Source organism: Rhincodon typus, chromosome 4 (assembly GCF_021869965.1).
Source record: "Rhincodon typus isolate 14 chromosome 4, sRhiTyp1.1, whole genome shotgun sequence".
NCBI lineage: Eukaryota > Metazoa > Chordata > Chondrichthyes > Orectolobiformes > Rhincodontidae > Rhincodon > Rhincodon typus.
The window spans coordinates 40,649,241-40,674,040 of NC_063335.1; the positions used below are offsets into that span (position 1 = coordinate 40,649,241).

Below are 24,800 nucleotides of genomic sequence, written 5' to 3' on the forward strand. Positions count from 1 at the left end.
CGTTCCAAAATGTCCTAACTGTAATTTTAAGGGCTGATCTCTTGTTTTTGGTTCCTTGACCCTTCAAATATCATTATCGGTTTAAAGATCTTAATCAAATAATTTCTCAACCTGCTAAACTCAGGAGTACATGCTGAATTAATGCCAGTTGTCCTCTTAAATTAACCCTTTAAAACCTGTATCTTTTAATAGTCCTTCTTGGGCCATTATATCTATACTGAGCTACAGTGCCCAAAACCGACTCTGTTTCTCCAGATTGTGTCTGATTAAGATTTTGTATAACTGCAACATCACTTCTTCACTTTTGAGTTCCGAGGACTCCTCGGTTTAAGATAATGACCAATGTTCCACCAGCTCTTTGGATTTTTCCTGTAGCTATGCCCTAGCATTTGGTGATTATTATAATCCCTAAATGTATATTCTCATGTACAGCACCTAATGTTTCTCCGGGAATAATCTGATCAATTTTTCTCAGGTCCAATGTGAATGATCACATCTTGGAACTCATTCGGGTATTTTGTCTATTTGTTGACTATACCTATCTGCACCTTCCATTTTGTGCCGTATTCTGTGTCTGCTAAATTAACGTCAAACTTGGATAGCCTACTACTTATTCTGTTACACTGTTTTTCTTTATATATAGTATATATAAAATGAAATGTTGAAGCCCAAATTCTATCATGTTGAATTCATCAACAGCTTGTGGTTCCTTGCCATCTTTGCATGGAACAAAACTTCTAATTGTATGCCTCAGGCCATGAAAGCTTTACGGAACTCTTTACAAAGATTTATCTGTCCAGTAGCTGCTTGCATTAATACATGCTACAATTGTGCATAAATATTTATTAGACATTTTAATTAAGCCATTGTTTTCTGAGACATTTGCCAGCCCCTCCTCTATCCAGAACCATGGCTGCTGTTGATGAAGTAGCTGTATTGTGGGTGGTTCTGCTTGCTGGCTCAAGTGAACATCTCATCTAACGATTCCAGTGATGTTTTATGTGTTGAAATACCTAGTTGAAGACAGATCCCACAGTCCCTACAATTGAAAAGAGTACAAGAGAAAGCCTAATAAATTAAGTAAACATGTTTAGGAGACTTTATTGATATTGAAGCTCTTTTGGGACATCCCGAGGTTGTGAAAGGTACTGTAAGTACAATTTGTCCTGGTAACAGGGATTATGAAGCTAAGACATCGCAAGGTAAGATATAGAGTGATTCCTCTTTTTGTTAGAGATATTTTAAACTCTTCTTTGAAAGCAGAAATTTATTTATGGGACAAAAGAATAATGAATCCTGTACACTACTGCTGTATCTTGGGATAGGTTTAATTATTAACATATAGCCATTGTTCTTGTTATGAAAGGAGCATGTGATGTAAATGGTGTATGTAATACAATTAATTTTATTATAACTGTCAGTCAGTTAGCAGGGTCTCGTGTTTTTGGTTTAACATTGATTTCATCCACAGTTTTTTTTTAATGCAATATAATAGTCTCCTAGGGTCTACTCTACCCGATCTGTTGTAAATTGATTATGTTTCCCCATTGGAAATGTTTTGTGACACAGGGCATCGTCTTTAATGAAATTTGTGTGAAATTAAATTCTGCGAGTATTTATACACGCAGCATAATGCAGAATGAGTAAATCAGCTTAATTTATTTGCAGTTAGAGTAGCATCAGCATTGGAAGAATGCAAATACAGCCTTATTCCAAAAACTGAAGAGGCTGTCAGATGAGTAAAACGTTAAACCGTTTATTAGGCAGCACTGTAATTTGATGGGCAGAAAGTTCACGGTTCAGTAATTTAACACACCCAGCCAACGAGAGTGGTTAAAATGGGATGAGGTAAGATCAGCTTAAAGTTAACAGAAAAGTGGTTGATAGAGATGGTGGGATCAGGGGTGTATGCCATTTCACATCCTGGCCAGAAGGCCTTCGCTGGGTAGGAGGTTAATAATGGAAAATGATCTGCTTCACTGGAGGAGATAAATTCTGTCAGAAGCAGCTGGATCTTATTGGAGTATTAGCTTATATACATGACAGTGCAGAGTTGGTGCTTGTAAAAGACGCAGCATGACTCCAACAATCTAATGTGACAAAGGAGTTATGGAGGTTGTGTCATTTATTCTATTTTTGCCTGTTGTTTGCTGGATATTGAGACAAATGAGAAGAATTTTCAAGTTTCTGTTACATAGGGATATGTGTATAATTTTGTCTGTCGGATTTATTGAGAAATTCCTCTGGCTTTTTAAAAAAATTTGTGCATAAATGCTATTTTTAGAAAATAAAGAGCCCTTTCCAGTTATTAAAACATTCCTTTTCCTTTGCTTGTCCTTCAATAAGGAGGAGGGTTTGATTGGTAAAATTTGTTATGCTGGTTGATGAGATGTCAGTTCAAATCTCACTGCTGTTTTGTATTTTGCTTGCCCTCCCCAAAGCTTCTGTGAGGTTGGTGTGACCCACAGCTTAAATTGCTTGCTATAGTGTGTAGGCAAATTTATATATTCATACAAAGCTTTACATTTTTACGTGCTGAAAGGAAGTTGATTGCTGTACTGGTCTACTAAAGCTGCCAGTCCTTTGTTTAACAGAATGTTATCAATGTTTCACAATTATATTGCTTCTAATTTTTGTAAAATCATACTTACTATTCAACCATTGGGCACCAATTGTGTATTTAAATCTAATTTGAATAGATGTCTATTATGACCCCTATGTAGAAAGTTTTAATCCATTTATGATAAACATTGAGATCTCAAAACAGTGAAGTTTGCTAAGTATTGTTTATATAAGCAAAAAAGAAGGTTGTACTTTTATACACTGTACCTTCAAGTTCAAGAGTTCATAGTATGGATCTCTTTCTTTCAATACAGGTATTTTGAACATTCAGTTGTGCTTTTGGCAAACTTTAAATTTTGCAAGATGGATGGAAAATAGCTTTTAATACTCCCTTTGGAAAATTTATTTTATTTTCTTAAAAAATGAGTTGATGGCTTGAACTGATCATCTATTCCTGTCACTGAGGCTAATATAGATTTTGAGAGTAAATATGTTTGTTTTTAAAATAATTTAAACAAGTGTGAAGAAACAAGTGTGTATATTTTTGTTCCTTTTATTAACATGCTCAAAAACAGAGTGCATATTTTAAAATATTAAGAAAATAAGGCCACGCTGATCTTGTGTGCTAAATTTATTCAAGTTTCATAACAGATTTAATCCATGTAGTGCCTTTAGCACAGGGATATTTTGACCTTTGACAAAAAGTCCTAAATTTAGGTAGGAATTGATGTTTTCTTGTCACCGGAATTTCAATGAAGCATAATGTGTGTGAACAGTGTCAAATGTCCACTCGTACTAATTTTGTGATAACAGACATAGGATATGTTTGCCAAGAGCATGTCCAGGTGTGTAATGATGGAGAAATGATGAGGTTACAGGTTTATTAATATTGGTATTTATGGTGGGAGCCATATGATATAAATTGAGTTACAACTTGTACAGGCACGTATTTTTCACCCTATTCCTTATTGGTACCGATATGTTAAGTAAATTCTATTCCAGCACTGAAATAGAGTTTAAGTTGCCTGAAAAATTATGGAAAATTTGACTCAATGTGTTTTTATCTTAAGGGAAGTAGCTGTCAGAATTATTCGCTAGGAAGTAATACGAGTACTGCTGCATCCAGCAAGACCACTTCATCTGCTCCAAAGGTTCGCAAGTCCGTTCACAGTCGCATACATGAAGCTGTCAAAGCCATTGCACTGTGTCACAATGTTACACCTGTCTATGAGTCACGTGCAGGGGCGAATGGAGAAACAGAATATACTGAGGCTGACCAGGACTTCAGTGATGAAAATCGCACCTACCAAGCCTCCAGTCCTGATGAGGTCAGTTTCTATATTAATTTAGCAATTTATGCTTATAAAGTTGCAATAATTGAGATACTTCAGTTGTCTGAAAGTTAATAAATTTGGAACTACATTGTTCATGAACGCAGGTATTGGCTTTAAAATGGTAAACAAATTGACTCAAATTGTGACTGGATTAAATATTTAATATTTCAAACGAGACAAAGCCTCTTCAGAATTTTAAGGACCCATATTGATGCAGCGTACACTGAAATGGCATGCCTTGAAATTCAAAGGGGAAAATCTGAGTGAATCATTGTTTAACTTATTGAATATTTTTGTACTTGGAATGATAGATCATGCCAATGTTTCACAATTACTGAACCACCATTCTAAAGGCATATTTTATTGAAAAATTCTGCTTCTCTATTATGTCCTAAAGCTTTATTTAGCAAAATTGTTCAATTGATGTCTCCCTTTTAAATTATTCACTGTTGGCCGAATGAGATTTTCCTAAGTAATATTATCTCTTAACTGAGATACAACTGGCACCTATTTCATCTTCAGTGTTGACTGAAGAGCAACTAACAATCTGCATAAGCCTGAGGTGTAACTAAATTCCTTGAGTATTGTAAACCTAGCAGTAGGTTTATGCACAATACCTTCTGGTTCACATAAATTTACATTTTGATTTGTCTGTGATTTTTTTTTTAGTCAGACAAAGCTTTCTTTTTGGCTTCACTGTAATTTGAAGTAAATGATGAGTGCATTTTCTGTTTCATATGTTTGTGTAACAACTAAAAGGGAAGCAACAATTTGAACTTGCATCCTTTGAAGGAAAAAAACGATTCAACCAAAATATATTTTACCTGAACTTTTAGCTCTGAAACACAAAATCTGTAATGATGAGCTGTTTTTCTTGACTCCCCAGCTTTCATTCTTATCTCTAAAGGTTCTTTTATGTGGTTTTGTTTTGTACTTCGCAGTTTTTATTTTTTCTTCTTCAGTCACTCCAGTAATGAGTTCCATTTCTTTTGGCTTTTAATTCATCTGCTAACCATATAAAATTTAAATTTGCATTTACTTGTGCCGGTTGTTTATTTTTTTATAAACAGTGTTCTTCCCTCTAATTATGTCCCAAGATCATACTGAAGGACAGGATATTTTTGTAAGTGTACAGTTTCTTAATGAGACTTGCCCAGCAGTGATGATTGCTTAGTGAAAACTTCAGCTGAGCTCCACTGCAAGAGTGCACGAACTACCAAGTCGAAAATAGGGTTAACCTTAAGGACTTCTGGAGATTAGGGATTTTTAGGAAAGATCAAATTTAATGTCGCAGGAGCAAGGATGCCTAGATTTGTGTGTATTTCTACATTGCAGTTTTTACTTCTTTAATTTTTAACTTCTTTCAGAATACCTTAACTGAAGTTTTAGAACAAAAAAGTGGTCATCCAAAAATTCAAGCATATGAAAATACAATTTTAATATTTCTGAACTCTCTAACTGCATTGTTATGAGAATAAACATGAAAGCTGTGATCTGATAAACCATAAGAAATAGTTCTCTCGAATGTGATATCAATATCCACTTTTACTTCAGTGTATATACCATAAAAATCAAAGCTTTTACTCTTGAATAGTGTTTCTCATTTGAATTTGATGTTCTAATATTAATATTTGACAAACGTTTCTGGCTGTTCTTTATCATTGCCTTATTCTGTTTAAGCTTATGAAAAAATTTGAAAGCAAAACCATTTCGCAAATAATATAGTGGCAGTGAGTACACATGAATACTTTTTCTTAACTTGGAGTTTCAGCCCTTTGTAATATTGATATATTCAGCATAAACTATAGAAACTGATACATATGTAACTGGGACTCAGATGTCTTGTTTAGGTTATGTTTGTTTTATTGCTAGTATAAAATTTACTTGTTTTTTTCATATCTGATATGTAATCAATACCTAATTTTGTTGTGAAAGTGCAGGAACTGCTGTCATATGGGTGTTTTGAATTAAGGACACTGTGTCTGCAAATAAACAAGCATAGACTGTAAAAACAATATTACAATCAAACATGATCTTAAGTATATATCCAACAAATAAGATCCATCGTTTTCTTAATATACAGAAAGGTGCATTGACCTAATGTAAAGGTCAAGCATAAAAGGAGATAAACTAAGTGGATAGGTTGATGAAGTGCAGAGGTCAGAAGCGTAGTAATAGCAGGCATGCTTTAAACAGTGCCTCTGAAAACCTTTGATCCTTCTTGGTCAGAGGGGAATGATTGGCTGCAGTCTTTAATGACTGGTTATTCTCATAAACTAGCTATTTATTTTGTGAGGAGTTATGTGAGGTTTTCCATATCGCCAACAGCTCCTTGTTCTATTAAGTTTAAAGACTGTGTGAATTTAAAAAATCTAAATAGAAATTATGAACAAAATTTCACGATATTTGTGATGAGCTTGTAATTTTTAATAGTATCTAATTTTGACAGTTCTATGAATAATATTCAATTCAATTATATAAAAAAAAAACCTTGCATCAACAATCAAGTTGCTCTTTAGTTAAAGAGTGTACTTTGATAATAGATATGGGCATAGTAAATGAGATGATGCGCAAATGAGACTTTGTCGATTGTTTTTTATTGCATTTGTAACTGAAACAGTTGACCATTGCCTAACTGCATCTAATATTCTAGGGAAATAAATATCTTTCAGACTTTATTTAATAATACTAACATTTTTCAAAAATGCTAATTCTAATTTGATTCCTTTGTTTTGAAATTAGTTGAATATTTTTGAAAATATTTTTGACTGAAGCATTAGTGACTCAAAAAAAGTTTTATATAGACATTTGATAAATCAGTGATTTGAATTTAGCAACTTGAATAATAGATAACATAGGATTCACATTAAAACTAATATACTGCTACTCAACTGTAAAAGCAGTATTTCAATCAAAGTCGAGGCTGTTTTAAGTCTCGACTCAGGAGGTGATATTTCAAATGTGTTGTTAAGTTTTGCTTTTTTTGTCTCTATTTTTTGTATGTTTATTTGGGATATTGCTGTTCATCATTGTAGCAAAATAACTGGGGAAAAATCTGCTTCAATCATGACTGCTCATGTCAATTTAAACCAGGTGCAGCTGCTTTCTCATGTCATCTTTTGCAAAAAATAAATGAGGTTTCAAAAACATTTGTTGTTTCTGTGCTCACACAATGTTAGATGACACAAAATTAGAAAGGGTCAGTGACACAATGGTTTAAATTATTAAATGCACTGATATCAATATTTTAAACGTAAAAGTTTTACAACTGTATATCAAAACAGATGCACAATTGTCTTGTTTCAGAGATAGTAGGAACTGCAACTGCTGGAGAATCTGAGACAACAAGGTGTAGAGCTGGATGAACACAGCAGGCCAAGCAGCATCAGAGGAGCAGGAAGGCTGACGTTTTGGGCCTAGACCCAGAAATGTCAGCCTTCCTGCTCCTCTGATGCTTCTTTGCCCTGCTGTGTTCATCCAGCTCTACACCTTGCTATCACAATTGTCTTGTATTTGTTTCTTCATGTACACTTGGACTTGGGTTTATTACTGTGCCAATTATATGAATTTCAGCTGAATTCCATGTTGTAATGAATTTGGAATTTTCTTTAATAATCATTTCAGTGTGGAGTATTACTTTTCTGTATTTTGGGACAATCTAAACTTATTTTGCTGAGCTGCAATAAAGTCGCCATCTAGTGTCTTATAGGAAATAACTTTTGAAATGGTCTCTAATTAATGAGCTAAAAAAGTCACCTTTTTATTGAATTTCATGTTGCAGATGTCAAGAACCTGAAAGTTTAAATGTCACCAGTATCTAAAAATTATATATTCTTTAAAAGACAAATACTTAATTATGATTTACATATTTTGTATAACAAGCATTGTATTTTCTGTTAACCACCATACATATATTATTGGATTGCTTTGAAGCCTTCCAGGCAAATGTATTGGCCTATTTAATTAACTTCAAAGTAATTCCACACCTAATTATTTAAAATTAATCTTCCAAGATACATTTTGAATGGATGTTTTATACAATATATTTTTATGATACTTTGCAATGCTATTTTATATTCAAGACCATATCTAATGATAAGCTGGAAATAATTTGCATTTTCTTTCACTTTGATATCGGAATAACAATTCACCTTACTCTCTTATTGACTTTAAATGTAGCATTGAGAAGAGTTGTGCAGAATTACAATGAAGTAGCAGCACTTCACATATAATTCATGAAGCAATATTTTAAGAAACACTGTACTGTATACTGAGTAGTACTTAAAATGTGGGTGGTGAAAATTTAGTTATGTCATCGAAATCAGAATTGTAAAATTAATTAACAGGGTCCATAATCTCGGTGGATTCATTCACTCAATAGCGAAACCTGGCAAGCGGCAGGTGTTTTGTATTAGATGCCCTGATCTGTGCTGAATTAGCTGAGCTCAACCTGTGTAAGGCCAAGGAGTGCTACGCCTAGTCTTAATACCTGCTTGCCTTTAGGAATTGAGAACTGGCCAGGGTTCCCACTCTTGATCGCTATCGAGGGAAATATGTTGGAAATGCTCATGGTTTGACGGACTCTGTGATCAGGTTCATCTGTGATGACTGTGCACAGCCAATTAGTCTGCCAACACTCCAGTGGAGGTTCAAACCTGTTTAGTGTTTTGTTGAACAAGTTACCATTGGATAAGCAACTTCAAGAAGCAGTTCATATGTTGGCTGTGATCTACAGTACTTTGCCTTCATTACAGTTTTATCAGTTTAAAATATAGCTTTTTTTTCAGAATTCGACACTATCTCTTCTGATGACTATTAAAAACATAAAAGTGGGTTTGAAATAGGCTTATTTGATATTTACTTCTGGTAAATACCTGGTCTGATTTAAACATGCACTAGGCTTGCAAAAATTGTTCAGCACATTTATCTTGAGCAAATATCACATCAGTTATATCCCAACAGTGCCATGTGGAAGTGACACATCATGTTTTAATACTTTTTGTGTTAACTATTTACTGAAAGCTTTATCATGAATCAATTTCTATCTGAATCTGTGTTCAAGACAGAAAGCAAGTATTGACAATGCACAGCCAATCAAGTGACATCTGAAAATGAAAGAAGAAAATTTTGGATAAAATGAGGAAATGTCCATAAAGGGGCTTCCTTATGTGAGAAAGCAAAATTACGTTATCACACTGCAAAATGTTTAAAATCACTTTGTAAAACTATTGTCAATTCCTATTTCATAAAGCAGACTGAAATTCGAAGCCACTACTTATGTTTCATGCTTCTAATTAAGCCAGCAGATGAAGTACTTCATAAATAGAGCACATCTCCTGTCAATTCAACATGAAGCCCTTTCATCATTGATGAGGGAAAACCACAGTTAGGGCACTAGTTATGAGAGGAGGAAAACACTGAGGGGATGAGAAACTAAAATAAAACAAGTCAAAAGTATAAATTACTATCATCATGTGAATATGTTACTTAGCTACAATAAATTTAACAGAATTATTAAAGCTGGAGTCATGAGAAATGGTGATAACACAGTGGAATTAACATAGTTTAAAATGATCGCTAAATCAAAGGTAAATATCTGGTTTACCAGAGGTCAGTAGATAAAACATACAATGGTGTTTGTATGTCAATTTGTTAGAGTGCATTTCTATTATGCGTTCGTATATTTAGCTTGGAAACAAACTGAAATCGAACATGTGTTCTTTAAAAATAGTTGTTTCCATAACATCTTCACAAGTCATTTTTACCACTGATCTCATCTTATGTTTAAATTTCACTGTGATTTAATCGTTTGCCACATACTTACCTGTTTGTTTTAAAAATGTCTTTGAAGGAAAAACCTAGCAAGAATTTGCTTAATGGCAAATAATCCAAACAGAAAGCAATGTTCTCTAATAAGGCTGTGTATCCCCTTCTCTTCAAATATTTCTTTATTAAAAAGACAAGTGGCCAAATTCCGATTTTGTGGCCCCATGTAGTCATCAGGAGAAGACATAGATGTGTTGTTATCAGACTGAACCTACATTAGGAATAGCAAGGAGGGAAGGAACGTCCCAACAAAGTTTGAGTCATTCTTATAGGAAATTAACTTGTTGTTTCCATTGTTCAATCTTCGTGTTCAGTGTAGACCCAATAGATTGACTAAGCATCAAGAATTTTAAAATAGTTTACCTGAATGCAGTTTTCAAATATAGACCAATCTCTAAGAAATGATATTCATTTTCTTGACCTTGCATATAAGTGGTGTGATCTCTGACTGCCTCATTAATTGAAAATCATTCTTTTTGCCTTTGTGTGACCTGGGCCCCAATCTCTGGAATTCCCTCCCTAAACCTCTTTGTGACTGCACCTCACTTTCCTCCTTTTGAAACTCCTTATTATTGCGTCTTTAACCAAGCTTTGATCGTTTGACCTAACATCTCCTTATGTGGCTTAATGTCATTCTTTATTTATCATGCTCCTGTGAAGTGCTTATGGTCATTTACAATATTACCACCTAAGCCATGTTTCCTTTACCCATCACTTTTGTCACGAGCATGAGAGGGAGAAGTAAATTGAATTATTTTTAGTGATCTCTTCTGTCCAGAACACAGTTAGTTTTTAATTTTTTTTTCATATTTTCCCTACCTTTTTTAAACAAAATGTTTCCCCATTGCTGCTTGCCAAGTCCAATTTAAAATTGACCCACAGCAAATTCCTTACAATAAAAACTAAGAAGAATTTATTTTAAAAAAACTTATAGGCAGTGGTTTGCAACGCACGTTTGCGCGCACATCCAAGAAGATTAGAAAGACAGTAATACAAAATTTCAAATTACTTTAAGTAGGATATATTGGCATTAGCTCACATGGGTCAGTATCTACTAAGTCAGTCTCTGCTGGAGGCCCTTTCTATTGGCTGTCTACGGAAGTGCTTTTCACAGTGCTTTACCATCGTTGAGGGTAGTTGTAAACTGAGAACTGATTTATTTGGGTGACATACAGGATTCTCTCCAGGGATCAGACTTTGGAAGGAAATGGGATTGGAGATGGGTGTTATCTAAGCTTGGAGCTATTCATTCTCTTCTGTTCTGGTGTTACAAACTGAGTCAGGGGAGAAGCCAAAAACTGTACGACTGAAGGTAAATTAAATAAATCACCTTCAGTCTCATGATTGTGGCTGTGATTTGAGTCTCTTTAGGTAATGTGAATGCTTTGATTATCCCTCGTTCAAATGCCTTTTGTTTTGTGGTGGATAACTGAGAATGTAGTAATGCCGTCTCTGACAGAGTTTCAGTAATTTCCTTTCAAACCACTCCAGCTGTCTGTAGCTCTTTTGTGGCTTCACTGAAATGTTCGCAGCCAACTTATCCTTTATGTTCAGTAGCTGCCATCTTTGTGTTGTGTAATGTGTTTTGGAGCAGTCACCAAATACATGTAAATTAAAGTAGGTTTTTAAACAGTTCGTGAGATTTCAAAATGTCTTGCATGTATTTCTCTGCATTGAATTACAGCTGTCAGAGCCACTGATCTGTTTATCCTATCATCTTGCCTTTCTTCCAGCAGTTTTTCCACAATTCCCATCACAGTTTCTCAAATCCCTGTCAGCAAATTTAGCTGGATTCTCCTCAACTTTCCCAACCGGATCATATGTATACAAATGAGAGTTGCCCAAATAAATCTGTAAAACACCACTGTAGTATAGTGCATTTGGCCCTTCAATTAACTTAAGTTTATGATTATGTTTTCATTGTTCCATTTGTTGTCATCTATGGCATAGTTCTTTTGTGGCATCCTATCAGGCGTTTTATGAAAATCTGCAGAAAGTATATCGCTGCCTTGCCTTTATTAATCCTCAGTTTTTTTTACAAAGAATAAAAACATTGTCTTCCAACATAAGTTGCTTTTCAGAGGCAGGTGTTGACTGACCCTGCTTCATGCATGCTTCCCCGAGCACTAATAAATATTATTCCCTACTATACACTTGTAATTTTCCAACATATGAAATAAATCTAATTCACTCTGGCTGTTCTTAATTATACGATTCCCTCAGCTTTGCCTTTGTCACTTCAAAATGGAACTATTCAGTGCTCTGAAGCCTCACACCCATAACCCTAAACTTAGCCAAAACTCAATCACCCATATTCTATTCTACACCAAGTTATGATTGCTGCAGACCATGACCTGGCTTATGTTCTTTTTAAACAGTTTCTTCTTCCATTTAATCTCCTTTATGATCACCTAAATTGTTTTTCTGTTTAAGCTTTCTTGTCTTTTGCTTTTATTTTTTCTGCTTACGTACAATAATTGTCATTATTATATTGTCATGTTCCCAAATAACCTCTTAACTTCCATTGTTCTTTGATGCACCAACTACCAGATCCAGTAGGGGTTCTTAATTCATGGAGTAATATAGTTAATTTTTAAAATCCAGAGCACTCAACAAATGAGCCCTTTGTGTTCCACCACAGATATTTTCTCTTTGTTTTTAATACACATCCACCTTACCACCTACTCTCTCCTCGGCATTTGTGCTCTCTTCTTGACCCTTCCAAATGTCAGCTCTACCCCTTCCACCATGAATCTCAATCCCAATCTTCTTCCTCCATACTTTCTGTCTTTCCCCACTTGTGCCATCTTGTAGATAGCTACCAGAATTGGCTGGCTCCGACTATTTCTAACAATCCGATGGCTGGTATTATCTTCTTGCAAACCTTCAACTTTTTAACGAGGGAGAGACTTACAAGTTCACTACAGCAGTCTATTTGTTTGAGAACTAGAGAACAAAGAGCATAAAACCACACAAAAAAGTGACTAGAAAAAGTTATAAATGAGCAATGATAAAATAAGAAAAATATTACTGGCTACACGGAAAAAAACAAGTGGACAGCAAACAAAAGGAATAGAGTACAAACAGATTAGTCACTGCCAAACAGCAGAGAAACTGTTCTTTGAAGAGACAATTATCATTGCCGCTGGAGATTAGCTATATTATATGTTGCTTTGTATAATGCTCCTGTCATTACAAATGCTGCATTCGCTGACTTGTCACGAACGATGCCATGGGGACTCACCAGGGTACGGTAGCTTAGTGGTTATGGTAGTAAACTAGAGTTATGAGTTCAAAAATCCCCACATGACAAGTTGTGCAATACAATTCAGTTAATTTGATAATTGATGAGCTAATACCTGAGAAAATGACCATAAACTGATGGTTTGCTGTAAATGCTCAATTGTTTCACTAATACCCTTTGGCCAGGAACCTGCTGTCCCTAACTGGTCTCCTAGATATGATTGCAGTCCCTATGTGCAACTAGCAATGGACAATAAATACCATCATCCACATTCCCAAACAAACTAAAATAATATAGAAATGAACATTGCATTATATTGTGTAAGTATTGGTCTGCAATGCATTGTGTTCACAACTTATTTGTAAGTAGAAAGTACCATACTTTGATCAATCTGTACTACTTTTTGAAAAGCTTAACTATCTTAGTTAATATCAATTTTGTTTTACTGTATGACTTAAATTCAAAGTTTGATTCAGTACAGAGTCCAGTTTTATTAGAAGCATGCATATTAATAAATTTCAGTCTTCTATGCTATGTATCTTTCTGCTAGTATGACATGTTTAGAAATGGCTCACTTTTTAAAATTTATGCAAACATGATTTATAAATATAAATATGTTGATTCATTTTAGCAAAAAAAAAGCACATTTATTGCAATTTATTTACAATCGCAGTGTTCACAAATAGAATCCCATTGTTTGCTACATCCCTGTCATTTGTCAAATGTCGGGTTAAATGTTTTATGTCTTATGCATGTTAACCAGACAATTATGGATTAAAGCAGAGTGATGCAGAATCTTCGGACAGGTAAAACAAGCCAAGATAACTGCAGTGAAAGCTGCTAATTCAGACAGGCTGTTAAACCAAGCAAAGCTTCAATAATAAACAGATGTGAGTCACCAAATATAGCATGCTTTACTCTTTAGTACAATGGGGCATAAAATTAAATGATAGTGTATTAGCAGAGATACAATTTGCGGGTCAAGTTGTAATAGTAACCTTTCACAGAGCAAATTGAAAATGAATCTTTGAGTATTGAATCATTTGTAGCTGACAGCATCCTGTGCAAAAGTTATTCTACCACAAAAAAATGCTACTGTAATTATAATGATTTTACTGACTAACTTTTAAACATTAAAATGAGTCTGCAGAAATTAAGTCTACCCAATGAGTAAAATTTTAGAAAAAAATACAAATTCAAGGACCTTCATCTTAATTGATGTGACACAAAAATGCTACTTAGATCTTGGAGAATGATTAATTATTAGAAAGAAAAGCTTAAAATTCTAATCTTGTCATATTTAGCTGTTGTTTGCAAAAATGCTACTTTAGGAGCAAGGTCACATGAAGTGGGCCATTCATAAAGTTAATCGCATTAGCTCAGACATGTTAAGTAGCAAGGGGTTTTGTTGCATGCTTTTCAGTTTTAATTATGGTAAATACATTTTGTTGTATTGGAAATCAGAGTCCGGTCCTGGTATTTTGATAGGCTACTAATCAATCTTAGTCATTAACCTACTTATGCTTTTGGGTAAACATGTTCTGAGAATTCCTATTATTATGACTAACACCATGCCAAGGTTAACAGGTGATCTATGAGATCATTTCCTTTTTTTCTACTAAACTGGCAGATGCAACAGAGCACTCAGTGTAGGTTAAAAAGCCATTTAAGTGTTTCGTTGTAATGATTCTAAAAAGAGAGAAACTTGCATTTAGTTCTATATATTTTAAGTTGTTATACTTATGACATCAAATGATTTATTCTTTTTGTGTTCCCAGGGGAATATATTTTAGATTGATTATGTTAATGTTTATAAGTCATGTATTAGATTTGTGCTCATTCTGTATAATCTTACGGCATATTTTTGTCTTCACATAGATGATGAGTCTGACATTTGACCTCTAGTTTAGATATCACCATCGTCCTTTGTTTGTTTATGTGTATCTTCAATGCCTCAAGCAGAGAATTTGATTGACCTTTGATCTTTGTTCAGGTGGCTCTTGTGCAATGGACACAGAGTGTGGGTCTGACATTGGTGAGCAGAGACCTCTCATCTATGCAACTGAAGACCCCTAGTGGACAAATCCTCCCATTCATCATTCTACAAGTTTTTCCTTTCACATCTGAAAGCAAAAGAATGGGCATCATTGTCAGGGTAAGTTTCATAAATAAGTGTAGACAGAAATGCATTAGAACATTGAATTATTTATTATGTGCTAAATCCTGTAGAACTACTTTAAGCTAAAGCTCATTTACAGCTTTTGGTCAGCATAGGAAACTGTTAGCACCCTTGTCTGAATGTTATCACGTGTCAAAGACATAGTAGGTGTCTACAGCTGCTCTGGGGCATAAGCTACCTAAAACTAAAATATTGTATTCATATAATAGAAATGGTACTGGCACAATATTAATTTTCCTTTTTCTCAAGCAAACGTGAGACTTTACGTCTGCAGGTAACAAAAGTACCAGAAAAATGTAAAATGCGAACATGAATAAGGATACAATGCATCATTAGGTAGGAAGAGTTCAAATAGCTAAATCAAGCATGTTTGAGTCTTGCATCATCTATAGAATAAGCCGTCTTTGATAAATCTCTGTGGCTTTGGCTTTATAGCTTGTAACATTATTGCAGTCCTTCGAAGTTTGAAGTTATACAGAATTATATTTTCTTTACAGTATTTCAACATGACTAAAGTAAACTCAATGTCAAACATTTAGACCAGCAATCTCTTTCTCAGAAGTATCACACATGTAGCCCGTCTTTGCTGCTCCCTCCACACACGTGCATACACCGTTTTTCACCCTTCTTTCCAGAATGTGCTGTTTCATCTTCATGCAGGTAGCACATGATCCTAGATAATCTAAATTAGCAAGAATACTTACCTGTGGGAATATTGAATATGAACCCTTACCTGGTGTGAGTTTGCCTCCAACAGGCTATTTTACCTGATGTGGTAATGTTTATGATGTCTCCTGGAGCATAAGATTGGGTGTTGATATTGAGGTATCTCAGACCTTTATTATACCTAACAGTGTTGTGTACGTAGATTCCATTCCTCAGTCACACAAGTGTCCAGGCTACTATTAAGCCAGTAGGTTACAACATGTTTCCCAGTAGAGTTTCCTGCTTCAAGTGGACAGAAGATTAGCCCAGCTGAAAAAATGTCAACATCAGTTGTACACACATGTCTACCCAGTTTTGAATGCAGGATTGGAATAGTCTGAGGGAAAGGTTACTTTTTACAGAGCCATTGGGTGAATAAGCACCAAGCAAGAAGAAGGTTGTGCTTTACAGTGACAGAAAGGTGTTTATCACTGGTGTGATCAGTCATTGGTGAAGGAGTAGGAGAGGATCCACCACGGCCAGTAAGTAGATTTAAAGAAGAAGGCAATAAACAAAAAGTTAATCTATGTATGTTCTTTCTTAAATGATGCTTCTGCATTTCAAATATAAACTTTTGTATTTTGTTTTGATATGTAGGATGATTCTTCAGGGGAAATCACATTCTACATGAAAGGAGCTGATGTGGTAATGTCAAGCATTGTACAGTACAATGATTGGCTAGAAGAAGAGGTAAGACATATTCAAAATATTGTGTGTGGAAATTAGCGCAAGTGGAGTGCAAGAAATATTACATTAACTTGAATTGATGGACATTATCTTTAATCTTTTTCTGTTCATTCATGGGATGAGGACGTCATTGGCTTGGCCATTATTGTCCATCCCTAATTGCCCAGAGGGCAGTTATAAGTCAACCACATTGCTGTGGGCCTAGAGTCACATGTAGGCCAGACCAGGTAAGGATGGCAGTTTAATTCCCTAAAGGAAATTATTGTATCAGATGGGCTTTTCCTGACAATTGGCAGTGGATTCATGGTCATCATTAGACTCTTAATTCCAGATATTTATTGAATTCAATTCCACCAAATGTTGTGTCGGGATTCGAAACTAGGTCCCCAGAACACTACCTGGGTCTCTGGATTAACAGTTCAGAGGTAATACCACGAGGCCATTGCCTTCCTGATCCGCACTTGACATTAGGCCTAAACCATACTTGAAATAAGTGAGCTGTGGTCACATTAGCATGTTTGGAGAGCTAATCAATGAAGAGACTTGAAAAATTTGGGCTACTAGAAACAAACAGGATCCCTTTCACAGTTTGTTAAAAGGGCTTGGGCTGTATCTGTAAAATGGAGAGTGTTTGGGAATGGGATGTTACATGTTGGGCTGTGTCCAGCAGCAGTGTGCGGTTTTAGAGTAATTGTATGCGATTTTATGCTCTTTCCAACTGTGTGCTAAAGTGAGTATTTGGCTTAAACCACTCTTTTGGTCTGTAGTGGTCAGTTTAAGAATCTTGTAAGACTGGGTTTCCCTGAAGAAAACTAGCCTAATATGTTCAGGATAACTAAATTTTGCATTGAGAAATCCTAAAGGGGCATAGTGCTCTCTTATTTGACTTTGCCTATTTAAGGTGTGGGATCTGACCATCTGCTTTTTCACCTGCACTAATATGACAGGGTAATGCACTGCTGGTTTGAAATGTGCTTGTGTTTCCAGCCCAACGTTTTGGAACCTTAGGTGCCAGTGTAGAGCCTGAAGGAAGCAATATCTTCCGATTTCTCGGCCATTGATTCCTTGACTGGGTTTCAAAACTTAGGAGAAACATATTTGTTAGAGAGCAAATAAAAATTATAACCAGATATTCAGAATATCCAATTTGATTTCTTTTACAGACGATGAGCAATTTGCATTATTCTGGCCTAATAGGACAATCAAGATGCATACATTCAAATTTTAATTGTTGACGCTACCCCTCATTATGTAGGTGCTTGTGGATGGTTTGTTCCAGTTCCATGGCAAGCCGTAGAGAACTATCAAAACATTATAACCATAAGTTTTAGTTTTGTACAATTAATGATAATGCCCCCAACTTTAATTTGATAACAGTTCCAAGTTCATATCACTGAAATACTCAACAGCCAAAAATAAACTGAAAGATTGTTGCAGGTCTTTTGTACATGAAAATGTAACTTTGACTGACTGGAAAGAAAAAACCTTTTGGTCTATCCAGCCTACTCTACACCAAAAAGGCTGGACCATCATATCTAAACTCTCATTCCTACCCAATGACATCTGTCATCTGATTATTCAATTTTTTTGTCAATAACTGCTGACCACTTAACTTCTGTCTTTGGTCCAGTTCTTAGTGACGTTTTTGACTCTTTACTGAGAATGAAAAAAATTATCTACAAATATTCAGTTTTGCTTTATGGAATGATGTAGTTCTGTACTGACTGTTTCTTAAATATATATGTACTTATGGAAAATATGTAGATGTTGGACACATCAAAGTTAAAGAAAAACCAACAGTATTTATTTATAATTAAGCAAATCATTACCTTCACAGTGTGGGAACATGGCCAGAGAAGGACTACGGACTCTTGTGGTGGCCAAAAAATCCCTAACAGAAGAACAGTATCAGGATTTTGAGGTATAATAATTTTCTGTGCTATAGCAAGCATTTTCAAGCATCTCTTGTCCATCAGAATCTTGAAAGTAACTAACTAGTGATGTTCCATTGCAATTGCAGAGGAGATTTTCTTGCATTCATATTGAAAATAAAATTTACATAAAGCAGAATTTTCTCTTGACATTAACAGCTTAAAGTTTTACCTGCATTTATCTTTCCCTTCAGACTTTTAAAGTGACAGAATATTTAAATTATTCCTGTTTAAAAGATCTATTTTCAATACGCTGTCCTCTCTCCATACTCCCTGCCATCAGCTCGTTTCCAGAAGGCACTAATTTCCTGTAGAGTTACAAATTATTGAAGTTTCTCTCATAGCTCAACCTAATGGTTATATTTTATGGATTAATGCCAACAGGCCATTTAACAAAGTCTTCTGCCTTCAGCCTGCTTTCCATGTGCAGGTGCTTTTCTGCAGAAGGTCAGTGAGTAATAAAAACACTGGGAACACTAGGTGATTAGTGTTGTTTGTAACCTTGGGGTGTACAGACCGATTGTAGCATTTGATCAGCAACCCCAGCTTGGATAAGACAGACGTGGCTAAAAACCATGGATTGTACGTTCCTTACAGTAACATCTCAAGTTGCAGTGATAGCTTTTTAACACTTCCTCTCAATAATGGCCACATGGATAAATCTATAAACAGAGCACTCTTTTTCACTGCTCACATAATGATGGTCCATGAATGTTGCATTGGAACTAGACAAGCTCCATTTGCTTTGCATCAGATGGGCTCACAGAATGAGGTGTTCGGTAGCCTCAGCAGGAGCTATGACCACTCATAGACAGTTACTCTAGCTTGTTCAAGCTAGGCTGTCATTAAAAAAAAAATGCAAAGAACCAGAATGGAAAGCTATTGAAGTTCTTTTAAAAGTTTCTGGAGAACAGCCAGTTGATTTGTGTCATCCACAAACTTGGAGTGCAGAATAGATTGAACATTGCATGCCCTGCACGCCTAGAAAGGATAGTTTGTTGGATTTTCTGGATCATTACTGTTATTCAAAATCAGCTAGTTCACAGGGCTTTCTGATTAAAATGAAACACACAGTATTCATAGTGTCCCTAGAACCTTTGACTAAGGCTGTGTCTCTTGCAAAGACTAAGATTCTCAAAGGAAGTTGTGATGAATTCAAGAAAGATATTGCATTGGGCTACCATTCATCCAAACAATCATTTCAGTCCATTGTGTGCTATATACTGTTGATCTTGCCTTACCTCCAGTTACCACTGACCTTGGGATTGCAAGGTTGCTATAATTATATTATACTATATTTTTCTCAAAATTATGAAAAGTTCAACCCCCTCAGTCTGTTTTTGCATAGGAGTTGAACAGTCCTGAATAATCTGCTGTCTGATCTTTGAAGCAACGATTCTGGTAAACTAATTTCTCTCAAGGTAGTTTCTTTATACGATTTCATTTTGATTCAGAAGATTGGCAAACTGTAAAAGCTGCTGGCATACCTGATTGGCTTAATCTCAATAAGACAGTATTTCAGCTATATCGTCTTGTCCAGTTTTTTTTTAAGTTCACTCATGGGACGAGGGCATTGCTCACTGGCCAGCATTATATTGCTTGTTCCTAGTTGCCCGTGAGATGGTGGTAATGAACCTCTGCAGTCTACATGTGTAGGTTGACCCACAATGTCATTAGGGAGGGAATTCCAGGATTTTAACCCAGCGACCATGAAGGAACGACAATATATTTCCCAGTCAGGATGGTGAGTGGCTTGGAGGGGAGCTTGCAGATGGTGGTATTCCCATGTATCTGCTGCCCTTGTTTTGGAAGGTGCTGTCTAAGGATCTTTGAATTTCTGCAGTGCATCTTTTAGGTAGTATGCACTGCTGCTACTGTACATTGGTAGAGGGAGTGGATTTTTTGTGGAACTTTCACTTGTCTCAAACAAAATGAAGTTACCTCTTATCTCATATTTAAGAAGAAGACTATTTACTATGAAACTAAACTCCCTAGATTCTAGGCAGAAGTCTTGAACTCTGATCCCCAGCAGACCAAGAGACTCAACAATTGTGTAGCACGGGCAGGCCTTGCTTGCTTGCTTTGGAACATTCAAGGAGCTCAGCTATCTGGATCATTGGAAGTGAGTCATTCTGGAATTAATAGAGGCAATCAGGAGTTATGGTGCCCTTTCATCTGAGACCCACAGGACCAAGAGGGATGCCAGTGCTTTGATGTTCCAGTGTTCTGTTGTTCCAGGGTGAATAGGTGTTGAAAAGCAGGACTCAAAAAAGAGCAATCCAAAGTTTGTTAAATAATGTCTTATTGATTTTTGATCTTACAGTATATGATAGGTATTGGTAGTTATTGTACTTAAACCTGTAAAATCTTGCGGCTTTATTCCATTGGTTAGAACTTCAGTTTCCCAAATTTCATTTGCCTTAAACAAAAAGTTCCTAACCAGACCAGAACCAACTTTGATCTAGCCAGGATTATAAGAAATTTAATGAATGCATTATAGCAATGTATTTTCATGTAGAGGGAATGGGTAACTTGCGATCGATGTAGGAAACTACTGATTTATTTTAGAAACAAACGTTTAGGTTGGAGATAAGTGTTCTATGATCCTTTCACCAAACTTGGCTCAGGGACCTGATGGGATGTGTCCTAGGATATTAAAAGAAGTAGCTACAGAGAAAGTGGATGCGCTGGTAATAATCTTCCAATCATCCTTGGGTGTGCAACACCTTTAATTAAAAAGGGATAGATACAAAAAAAAATGACTATAGGCCATTTAGCTTAACATCTGTTACTGGGAAAATGTTGGAATCTATGAAGGATGTAGTAGCAGAGCATTTATCAATACATAATATGATCAAGCAGAGTCAGCATGGCTTCATAAATGGAAAATTATGCCAGACAAATTGACTAGAATCCTTTTGGAGGAGATAAAAAGCAGGGACTATTAATTCAATTTTCAAAATGCATTTGATAAGGTACCACACATTGGGCAGCTTAAAGTAAGAGCCCATGCAGTTGGAGGTAACATATTAGCATAGATAGAGGATTGGGTGGGAGGATGGTGTGCCGCATGGATCAGTGCTGGGGCCACAATTGTTTACAAAATGTATTAATGATTTGGATGAGGGAAGTGAATGTACTATTGCCAAGTTTGTGAATGACACAAAAATAGGCGAGAAGGCAAGTGCTGACGATGACACAATGAGGTTGCAGATCAATGTGTACGGTACAGTCAGTGGTAAAAACTTGGCAGATGAAATATAACCTGGGAAAATGTGAGGTAATGCACTTTCACAAGAAAAATAGAGAAGCTGAAAATTATATAAATGTGGAAAGACTGGAGAGACGTAAAGAACAGACGACTTGAGCCTCAGTCCATGAATCCAAAAAAGCTAGCATCCAAGTTCATTGGATAATAGGAAAGGCAAATGGACTGTTGGTCTTGAAACAGAATGCAGTCTAAAAAGGAGGGTTTTGACAAAACTGTACAAGGCACTAGTCATACCACAGCTGAATTATAATGAACAGTTTTGGGCCTATCCTAAGAAAGATACTATGGTGTGGAAGGCAGTCCAGACAGTGTTCACTCAGGTGATACCAGGGAGGGACATTGATTTTTAGAATAGAATAGAATTTAAGACAGAGATGAGGAATTTATTCTCAGAGTAGTGAATCTGTGGAATTATTTATTACACATAGCTGTTAAGGCTAAGTCGTTGAGCATATTCATAGCTGTGATAGATTTTTAACCAGTAAAGGAATCAAGGGTTATTGGGGAAAAAGGCAGCAAAGTGCAGATGAGGATTATCACATCAGCCATGATTTTGTTGAATGGCAGAGCAGACTCGATGGGCTGAATGGCCTACTTCTGCTCCTTTGTCTTCTGGCCTTAAATGTGCTTGGTAGATCCTAAATAATTTTGATGTATTACTTACAGTTAGACACGCAACAACTACTAATAGAAAAAGGTGCAAGTTTTTTGTGAATTTTTTGTTTAAGCTTTGGTTTGTATTTTTTCATCCATTTTATCTCTGTTACCTTCTTTTGTTTCTGTTACCTTCTCTACCATTGCAAAGCTCTGAGACCTTTGTATTTCTATAATTCTGGTCCCTATGTAACTCCAAATCTTATCGCATCATCAATTGTAGCCAAACCTTCAGCTCCTAAGGTTTAGAGTTCATTTTCTAAACCTGTCTACTCCTCCCACTTTTTGTGCTTCCGTCCTTAAAACCCAATCTCTCAACCAAATTTTGGCCATCTGTCCTATTTTCTCCATATGTTGCTCCGAGTCAAATCTTGATACAAATATAGATTGCTGTGTTATCGTCAAGTTGGCCGTGGGTTTTCAAGGTATTGATCATGATCCGCATAATTTAACTTGCTTTAGGACGTGGAATACTGTAGGCCAGACTCAGTGAAGTGGCAGAGATAGTAGGAACTGCAGATGCTGGAGAATCGTCAACCTTCCTGCTCCTCTGATGCTGCTTGGCCTGCTGTGTTCATCCAGCTCTACACCTTGTTATCTCAGTGAAGTGGCAGATCCTTTCCTCAAATTGAGCTACCTGAATAATTAGGGATAACACAGTGCAGAGGCTTTTAAGGCATTTTGTTTGACACCAGTCCACGAAATATCAGTTTGTTGAACTGTATTTCACAATGCTCCTCAACAACCCCGGGTTGCCAGTCCATCACGTTAACTACAGGTTAGAATTTCCTTCTATAGCATATTTCAGCTCACTGTATTTCCCCAGGGAAGTAATTTACTGGCAGTAAATCACAATGCTCAGATCTCTCTAAGCAGAGATCATGCCGTTGCAGCCACTTTGTGAATGCCTGAGCTAATGCCATACCTGCTGTCCGAGCAGCTGCTTTTCCCCTCCTAAAGGTACCAGCACAACACTGCTGATCACCTGTTCATTAGCATCAGCCACAATGCAAGAAGGCTGGTGGCCCAATCCACATTGTCATTGAGTAGACTTTCCATCTGGAACCTAGATAATGAGCCTAATATAATGAGGTGCTCTGATATGGCCTTTTAATTGGCATCTGAGAGGATTGTACCCAGCAGCCCACCACTGCCATTCAGCAAATTCTGCCTTTCAACTCTTGAACTATGAATGACAACCATAAAAGAATGAAGACTGTCTTTTACCTGTATAGGAAATGGTCAACCATTATGAATTGAAAGCATCATTTATCGTGGAATTGCCTGCACTGATTTCATAAATTTGTAACCAGATCATAAATTTTCACACTAGAGATGCAATATTTTAGTTGTGTATTCTTCACAAGAAAATATTATAAATCACCATGGAATTACTAAGCTGTAATGTATTTTAGAAGGCAAAGCTATTTACTGGAAAATGCCCATTTTTTTTAAAAATTAGCATGAAATCAAAGAAGTGAGTGAGTGTGCAACAAAGTTAGAAAAAAGAACGTTGATCATGCCAAATATTTGAGTCTGGAAGCAAAGATTCATGACCTCTTGTTCAGTGAAATTTGTATTCATTTGATGGTCCAATATGGACCAAGTTTTCCCAATCACAATTTGTATAGATTTGGTCCACAGTTGAACAGTTTAAGGTCTGATTTCATTTGACCTCTTTAAACATGAAACATGGTCTTAACCGAAGAAGAACAAAACTGGTGCTTGGGTGGTTTTATTTCATATGTTTACCTTTTGAGCCCGATCTCGATTTTTTGTTGAAAATCAAATGTATATGAATTTGGTCTCCCTACTGTAGCAGATCTCCCTGATAATACTTTCTGCCACAAAATAGTTATTTTATTTTCTATATATAAACCTACTGTATTTGCAATGCTGCAACTCAAATCTTATCAGTGGCACTTTAATTGAATCTGAACTCACTATTAAAACAGGGTATTAGTGAAGTCTGTATTAACTTTGGCCCATTTAGTGCACCCTATGAATGGAGGATTATCTTGTAGTCCACAGATCGTAAAATAGCATGATTTATATGGCACTCTTGCAAGTAAGTAGCTTATGCGTTTTTATTGTACATTGTCAGCAATAAAATATGTCCTTTAAATTTTGTTTAGTGGGCATGATTTCTGTCATAATATGATTATTAAGAAGCATTTGTCTAGAACTTAGTGGAAATGGTAAATCATTACTAAAGTATTTAATTCAAGATTCCAGCATCTTTAATTCAAGCAGAGGAGATGATGGCCTAGTGGTATTGTCACTAGACTATTAATCCAAAGGTAATGTTCTGGGGATCTGGTTACAAATCACATCTTGACAGATGAAGTAACTCGAATTCACTGAAAATTTGCAATTAAAAGGCTAATGATGACCATGGAGTCATTGC

General features: G+C 35.9%; 1 protein-coding gene across 1 annotated transcript in view; it reads left to right on the plus strand.

The window, feature by feature from the left end:
• Window positions 1-24,800, plus strand: part of atp9b (ATPase phospholipid transporting 9B) — a 262,556-nt gene that overhangs the window by 197,945 nt on the left and 39,811 nt on the right. The window contains exons 14-17 of the mRNA XM_048595728.1: window positions 3,633-3,890; window positions 14,960-15,121; window positions 16,448-16,540; window positions 18,375-18,458. Of these exons, the coding sequence (XP_048451685.1) occupies window positions 3,633-3,890; window positions 14,960-15,121; window positions 16,448-16,540; window positions 18,375-18,458 (597 nt within the window). The remainder of the gene's footprint in view (window positions 1-3,632; window positions 3,891-14,959; window positions 15,122-16,447; window positions 16,541-18,374; window positions 18,459-24,800) is intronic.